General features: G+C 37.1%; 1 protein-coding gene and 1 pseudogene across 1 annotated transcript; both read right to left on the bottom strand.

The window, feature by feature from the left end:
* Positions 1-1,553: 1,553 nt before the first annotated feature.
* On the bottom strand, positions 1,554-3,944 carry LOC115155477 (homeobox protein Hox-D12a-like). The gene is made up of 2 exons (XM_029702107.1): positions 2,880-3,944; positions 1,554-2,651 (listed from the first exon to the last, which is right to left on the bottom strand). Exons 1-2 carry the CDS (start codon positions 3,334-3,336, stop codon positions 2,413-2,415), a joined length of 696 nt encoding a protein of 231 aa, XP_029557967.1. The 5' UTR covers positions 3,337-3,944; the 3' UTR covers positions 1,554-2,412.
* A 1,207-nt stretch (positions 3,945-5,151) lies between these two features.
* On the bottom strand, positions 5,152-6,457 carry LOC115155476 (homeobox protein Hox-D13-like; annotated as a pseudogene).
* Positions 6,458-8,780: the final 2,323 nt, after the last annotated feature.

Raw genomic sequence — 8,780 nt, 5'->3', positions numbered from 1 at the left:
CAAAATACCTAGAACCAAATGTCAAATGTTAATCTCAGTTTTCCTGAACTGCGTTGAGCCCGTGTTATTTTTCTATATAGTGTACTACAACCAAATATCCCCAATCTTAACCACACAATAAATGTGAAAAATATTCCATTATACTATCATTGTTGATATTAGCCTTGCAGTAGAAAATTCGTGAAGCACACATGGACTACTACAATGTTAAAACGTCATTACGCACAAGACATGCCCAAAACGAAAAGTAAACGACAACAGAGGGTATAGTAGAGGAGACAACCCATGTACTAAAACAACAATATCTAGTCCTATACTACCGATAATATCGTATGCAAAATAATTGCTATTGGCAATGAACACAGATTGACAACGCCAAGATGAGTCTTCCCTGTGGCTCAGTTGGTAGAGCATGGTGTTTGCAATGCCAGCATGGTGTGTGCAACGCCAGGGTTGTGGGTTCGATTCCCACGGGGGTCCAGAACAAAAAATAAAAAAAATGTATGAAATGTATGTATTCACTACTGTAAGGCGCTCTGAATAAGAGCGTCTGCTAAATGACTAAAACGTAAATGTAATGAGTAAACTGCAAAACAGTTGTTGTTGACCAAATGGTCGAGTTGGGCCTTGTTTTCAGGCCCTTCTCATGGATGTGTCATCAAATATACATATATATTCCTTGCAAAATACCACACAAAGTAAAACAATTTGAATGATGAGAATGCTGTATACTATCTGGTTAAAGTTTATGTAGGTATTTTTGTTGTTGTGAGATACTAACTTGACCTTAACTTTGTTTTGGCGCCCCCATATCTGAAGAGCATGAGCAGACGTCTTCTAGCAGAGTTCTCATTAAAATACCATTGGAGAACACACCGTCCCCCTTTGATCCTTTCAGATAATGGGATTGTAAACTAGCAAATATAATTTCAGAATCATGAGGTAAATAACGGACCATTAAAAAGTTCGAGCTAGCTTATTAAGTGAGTGTGTGCTTACTTTGGTAATAATTATAACTTTTTAAAACAAGTATAGCCTATACATTTTAGTAATTTAGTAGATAGCTCTTATCCACAGCGATTTACAGGAGAAATTAGGATTATGTGCCTTGCTCAAGGGCACATCAACAGATTTAACCTAGGGGATTCGAACCAGTAACATTTCGGTTACTGGCAAAACGCTCCTAACCGGCCGCCGCAAATACCAAAGATTAAAATATATCCTACAAACTACTCCCTCGAAAACCAGATAACCATTTCTAAATGTAACAATAAATGAATTAAATTGTTTACTAGCAAACAAAACCATAAAGATCATATAGGCCAAAGAGTGAGAGCTATATTCAGGAAGTAGTAAATTAATGTAGGTCTATTTAGGAATAGCCTATCTGTAGTTGATGTGCCACTTGATCAAATAGCCCTCGTGCACGTGCTGGACAGATATTTAAATAGCATGGACCACTTGTGTTAGCGTGGAATATTGAGCAGTTCATGTAGCCTCAAATATCTACACGAATGTATACATGTGTTTAATACACACACTAGTCGGCATGGAATTGTATGAATTTATGTAAATGTATCTAATCTATCTATCTATATATGTATTTAGCCGATATCACACATGAATCTAACATTGAGCCAGTAAACTGTTCAAATTAGGCCTAGTCATTAACTGGACCCCCAAGTCAGTTTTACTTTAATATAGAGAGAACGCCATCTCTTACCCAAGAGCTCTTATTCGATTGCAGTGCCAACAGCTGAAGGCATTGTTTAGCCTATGATTATGCATACATCAAATATAAGACAAAAACACATTTACACACAATTATTCTATCCATGCGATAGACATGCAAACACTTAAAAAAAATAATAATCCAAAACACTTTTTCATGGTTCATTTTAAACCACCGACAAATACGAACTTGAGCTTGGATGAGCATTTCCTGTAGGCCCAGTTTGATTTCAGGCAGGACTGACTCGTCCAATCAGATATGTGCAATATCCTTTTCTAACCAGATAATCCATTTTTATTTCGTCAATACAATACGTATCCTACATCATTTATACATGTAGGGTACAGAGATTCAATTATAAATAACATTCATTTTGATACTGCAGAAATACAAAAATAAACTATTGCATACCTATATTAAACGTTCTATATAAAACCACAATAAACCCATTTTTTCTAAGTGCGTACCTTATCACTGAGTTATACAATCAGAAATACTAAGTGTGGTCATTGAACAAAATAATTAGATGTATCCAATTAACCCAAATCGCATGCTTTACAAAACACTCATAACACAAGTTTAATATGTGCCTTTCTGAAAATAAATAGAGTTTGAGGTTTGAAGTGGTTGTGCTTGTCTGAACAGAATCCACACGAGGTTACTTTCCGGACCCAAGGCTCTCAGTACATGGAGAATGCATGGCCGCGCAACACTAGTCTCTTCTTTTTCATTCTGCGGTTCTGAAACCATATTTTGACTTGTTGATCACTCAACTCCAGTCTGTCAGAGAGTGCCTTCCGTTTTTGCCTGTTTATGAATTCGTTCACCATGAATTCGTTTTCAAGTTCAGCAAGCTGTGGCTTTGTGTATGGTTTTCTCTTCTTTCTCAGTTTCGCTTGTGAAGAGCACCAGGGTGCGCCTGGAGAAAGGAAAAACGGTCCTTAGCATCTTGTGGATCTCTTGGTATAAAAAGCAACATGACATGCTGAAGAATTCAGAAGCAGGCATGGTCTGCAATTATCATCACGTAAACATCAAATATAACAATAACTATGATTTGGAGGTGACGTTATTAAATTAAGAAATACATAGTCTAGACATACAGAGCAGTTACATTTTAAAATAACAAAAATCGTTAGATGCTTACCGTCAGAAAAAGCCGTTCTGGCACATGCATTACTTGTAGATGGTTGAATTCGGGGATTTGAATTGGACGAGTTCGACAATGCATATTTCGAGCTATCGGAACTGATAACTCCATGTTCACCAGAAAAGGCCTGCGCGTGTCTAGCAGGTTCTTCTGGTTTGTGGTTAACATCCTGAAAGTAGTATTTACTGGACTTGTTGTGGTCGTTGGGATGAGTATTTACAGGCACTGAATTGGGTAGGAACAGCGGAGAGTAGCCACTAATGGCGCGGCTCTGAGGCGGAGATGTGCACGAATTTAGGGAAGTCCACGGGAGCGAGCACACCTCTCGCCTGTTGTAGGAAATCTGATGCATCTGGGGGAGATGAGCTCCATTGCTCCGCAAGTTGGGAAAATATACCGACTCCGGGATAGGGAAATTCAGAGAATTCAGAAGATTTTGCTCACACATTTCCATGAAGCTCTCGCAAAACGCTTCTTACAACCCTTTTAGCGACTGCTAAAAAAATAAAGGAAAATGAATTGTTGATTTGTTAATACCGTGTCACGTGATATGCAAAACATGTTGTTCAGTCCTACCATTGGCCATAACACTGCACGGAAATATATTCCACAAGGTAATGTGATGTTAAGAGAAAAATACAAATACATGTATAGGCCTATATTAAAAATAGAAATGGGATGTTTTTTAAACTAGATGTTAGATGGTTAAATTGAAATCGAAGAGACGATTTTCAATGCCAAGAGATTTTTCGTATTAGTATAAGGCATTGTTGCTAGTTAGCTATAGTCTACCATTTATTGTTATAATTGAAACAACATATATGTTCAGTGCAAGACAATGTAATTTACACAAAATATGCTCAAGTTAAGAGAGAATGTAGCTATTTTTACTAAGGTCTATCATAGGCCAAGCGACTAAGATTTAGCTAAAAGTATTTTGATGTTGTAAAAACAAACATTTCGATAACTTAACCAACATGAATGATGGTTTGCTGCGAAGACTATTCCAACAACAACAACCACCATTATTTGACAAGGTCAGGTAAGTTTTACAAAGTCAGTTATTAAGAACAAATTCCTACTTTCAATGACGGCCTAAGAACAGTGGGTTAACTGCCTTGTTCAGGGGTAGAAGGACAGATTTCTACGTTGTCAGTTCGGGGATTCGATCTCGAAACCGTTCGGTTACTAGTCCAACACTCTAATCACAAGGCTACCCTGCCGCCCCGTTAAGCCTATGCTGTATTACTGTTCATACAATTTCAACGCAATAATACTAGCTAATCCAACTAAAAAAAATGTTGAGTATTACATAAATCCTAAATCGTATTCTTCCTCTATGCACAGCTCATGGATATAGGCCTACATATACCTCAAACGACTGAACATAGTTACATTTAGATTCACATTTACGTCATTTAGCCCGTGTTATCCAGAGAGCGACTTACAAGTTGGTGGATTCACCTTATTAGAGTTGTCTTATTAAAGAAATTGTGATTCCCCACTACTGCCACTGTTTTATAAGCCATTTAGAAATTAATGCATTATTGCATTAAGTATATAGAAAAATAAGCCTGCTATGGTCAAACAAACAACACGGTAGCTTTGCATACCTTCAAATGAATTGCTTCTCTCAGTAAGACCACAATATGATAACAAATGAACAACTATATTGGAAGAAAATAGATATTATAGGCCTACTCCTGTTCATCCTACCTTTTGTGCCATTTGAAAAAGACCAATCCCGTTCAGGCCTATGGCTATGGTTAATTTGTTATTCAATTATACATCAACGTATTTTTTCATTCACACTTTTAAACAGTACTATCTCTTGACATATATAGTAAAGAAATGTCCTCTTTTGATACGTTTAATTAGCAAATACAATTTAAACATCAAAATATCTGATTTAATATAAACAATAGACAGTGACTCAACCTATCAGTTAGCAGGCATTACAACACATTAATATAAATATTTACCAAAATAACTAATAGCTGAGACAATAATGATAATGGACACGATGATTTTGAAACCATATTGTTACTTGTCTCTCAGAAAGGTTGGTGGAAGAATCTATCCGTAGTATTTTCTCTTTGGTAATAAACTCTCGGTGTTCCTTGTGTTGTAGTTTCGTGAAGGGCACCCATTATATCTCCAACGTCTGTATAAAGTGCGGACATCTGGCTGGTTCGTCATTTTTTCCCTCTACACAAGTATGGAACAAGAAGAACGTACATGTTTCGAGGAGGAAAATCATTTTTACATGATATTACAACAAACGTAAATGTCAGTTAGTAGTGTGGTCTTGTGTGTTTTCAGGCTAAAAGACTGAATTTATTCATTCTTCTGGAACCCTCGGGTAGGCAAACTATTTTTTATTTGTTTTAAAGTACTAAAGCCGTTGTAAGTGAGTGAAATAATAATTCAAAAGAGGTCAAAGAAGATATAACCGACCTGTGAGAGATGACTTGCAGAAATGCGAGTCCTTGGTCTATTCTCTGGTATAATACAGTGGACTGCTCCAACTACTAGCCCAGATCCATTGATGATAGTCCTCGATAGGTAAAACACGCTCATGCCTCGGATCTCCAGGACCAGCCCTGGTTACAGTAGGTACATCATAATATCCAGCGATTCTTGTGTAGCCTTGGAAAACATCACCAACATCTTTCAGTCTGGACTGCATTTTTACTGCAGTGTAGGAACTTAAAAAATAAATGTAAAAAAACAAGGAAGAAATGCATTGGTTTATCTGTGGAGTATCCAGATAGAGGATAGAGACGCCGGGGAAGTTGATTTCATTACACTCTGTTGTAATATATTACTGTCAGGGAATTTGCAACCAAAGTTACTACTCCCGAAATGACATCCAAAAGTGAGTGATGGATTTGCAGCTGCTGTAGACAGAGTTGCATATTGTTGAAGAGATTCTGAGCCAAGAGAGTTCGGTTTGACTTAAATTGTGTACCGTTACCGTTATTCCTGAAGCAGACCTACATGGGTGAGAGCCGCGAGCAGATTAATAAAAACTACGATTAACAGAGGAGATGTTATCTCCCAAGACCTTCATTTCAGTTTTGAAGAACAGCCACCGCCATTTCTCTCCGTGGAAAACCTCACATAGTCCTCTCAGATCCACAAGGTACTGCATTGCAGCGCGTGAAACCAAATCAAGGAAGAAGACAAATAAGCCGTTATACACGTTTCCGCTTGACTAATTACAGAACACTGACAACTAAATGTGGTTGGTCGGTTGCTTTCACGTGACATGCATATACACTATGAATAATGGCTCATCTGAGTACTAGGCTATTGTGGTTTTGTTTTTGGCAAGAATAATAGAAAATTAGGAAAATGTTAATTATATAATACTCAGCTTTCCAAAACTATAAAACGTAAAAACTGCAAGACATTTGAATATTAAATAGGCCTGTGCTTAGGCCTATAGAATCAGAAAGAGACTTCATAGGAGACTTCATAAGAGACTTCATAAGAGACTTCATAGGTGACTTCATAAGAGACTTCATAAGAGACTTCATAGGTGACTTCATAAGAGACTTCATAAGTGACTTCATAAGTGACTTCATAAGAGACTTCATAAGTGACTTCATAAGAGACTTCATAAGAGACTTCATAAGAGACTTCATAGGTGACTTCATAAGAGACTTCATAAGAGACTTCATAAGAGACTTCATAGGTGACTTCATAAGAGACTTCATAGGTGACTTCATAAGAGACTTCATAAGAGACTTCATGAGAGACTTCATAAGTGACTTCATAAGAGACTTCATAAGAGACTTCATAGGTGACTTCATAAGTGACTTCATAAGAGACTTCATAGGTGACTTCATAAGTGACTTCATAAGTGACTTCATAAGAGACTTCATAGGTGACTTCATAAGAGACTTCATAAGAGACTTCATAAGTGACTTCATAAGAGACTTCATAAGAGACTTCATAAGAGACTTCATAAGTGACTTCATAAGTGACTTCATAAGAGACTTCATAAGTGACTTCATAAGAGACTTCATAAGAGACTTCATAAGAGACTTCATAAGAGACTTCATAACAATGGTTTTGTATTGTCAGCAAATGTATAAAAAGCCTATTTTATTCATCACTGACAGCTTTTATTTAACGGAATATATACAGGTTAACTTAGGCTATAACGTTTTCGTTGCCAACTTCGCCAAGACATTCTCACGGCTGAACCTATCTGAACTGCACCTATCTGAACTGAACCTATCTGAACTGAACCTATCTGAACTGCACCTATCTGAACTGAACCTATCTGAACTGAACCTATCTGAACTGCACCTGTCTGAACTGCACCTATCTGAACTGAACCTATCTGAACTGAACCTGTCTGAACTGAACCTGTCTGAACTGAACCTATCTGAACTGCACCTGTCTGAACTGCACCTATCTGAACTGAACCTGTCTGAACTGAACCTGTCTGAACTGAACCTATCTGAACTGAACCTGTCTGAACTGAACCTGTCTGAACTGAACCTATCTGAACTGAACCTGTCTGAACTGCACCTATCTGAACTGAACCTATCTGAACTGCACCTATCTGAACTGCACCTATCTGAACTGCACCTATCTGAACTGCAACCAACTACTGAAACAGCCTATTCATTTGCACGGGTAAAAATACATCCTGAACTGAACAAACAAACCAAAAATCAGAACAGAAAAAAAAGAAGGTTATTGTCTGAAAATGGGAAAAAAACATGAACACTTGTTAAACTGGGAAGCCGCTAATAGCACATTTAAAAACTGTTGCATGCTTTGTGTCGACTTCATTAGTTATTCTTAAAATATTTATATCAAACTAGTTATGCAATTGTAATGAGAAAAGACACAATGGTATATTCAAAATAATTCCATAATATAGCAATATAGGAATCAACATCTTTTTAACTTCGTGTTAAAAACAATGAACGCATGTTGAGTTGCGTCACATTCAGATATACACATTTTTACCATTAACAATATTTTTCAAGTGGCTATTGGGATCTTTTTTTTTCCCGTTGGGAATACACAAACCACTGTGCTAGCGTTTGATTGGAATAGGAGTCTACCACTATTCAAATATTTTTGTCCCTAGAAAAAAAGTCGTTTTAAACTATAATTCAAGCCTTATACATCTATTGGCATCGATGTCATTATAGAATCAATAATCCAAACATTGTTCAAAGTCTTAGAATTGAATTTAGGCAATATGCAATTTCAGAAGGATCTCCTTTGAGGGTTTACTCTGCTCAAGGTTACGCCAAATACTAAATAGTCAACTCCAATAAATACAGACAATTGAGGCTGCTTTGCGTGATGTATTGTTGTCTCTACCTTCTTGCCGTTTGTGCTGTTTGTTGTCTGTGCCCAATAATGTTTGTACCATGTTTTGTGCCGCTACCATGTTGTGTTGCTACCATGCTGTGTTGTCATGTATTGCTGCCATGCTATGTTCTTGTCTTATAGGTCTCTCTTTATGTAGTGTTGTGTTGTCTCTCTTGTCGTGATGTGTGTTTTGTACTATATTTATATATTTTATTTTGTATTTTTAATCCCAGCCCCCATCCCTTCAGGAGGCCTTTTGTCTTTTGGTAGGCCTTCATTGTAAAATAAGAATTTGTTCTTAACTGACTTAACTAAATAAAGGTTAAAATTCTAAATAGCACGAAATGGAAACACTATCGCACTTGAACATCACACTTGAACTTGCTGTCTGTACTTAACGATATAATAGACCCCCCCCCCCCAATAAAGGCCTGTTGTCAATAAAAAGTTGTGTTCTTCAAATCAAATCAAATAAAGATCAAAAACAGGGAGCATACAACACAATGCGTAGCTGCACATCAGAACTGATGAACGCTACAGTGCATTCGGAAA

Source organism: Salmo trutta, chromosome 20 (assembly GCF_901001165.1).
Source record: "Salmo trutta chromosome 20, fSalTru1.1, whole genome shotgun sequence".
In the NCBI taxonomy this organism is placed as follows: Eukaryota; Metazoa; Chordata; class Actinopteri; order Salmoniformes; family Salmonidae; genus Salmo; species Salmo trutta.
Note: the sequence above shows the minus strand (reverse complement) of the source record. Positions and strands in the feature narration are given on the sequence as shown.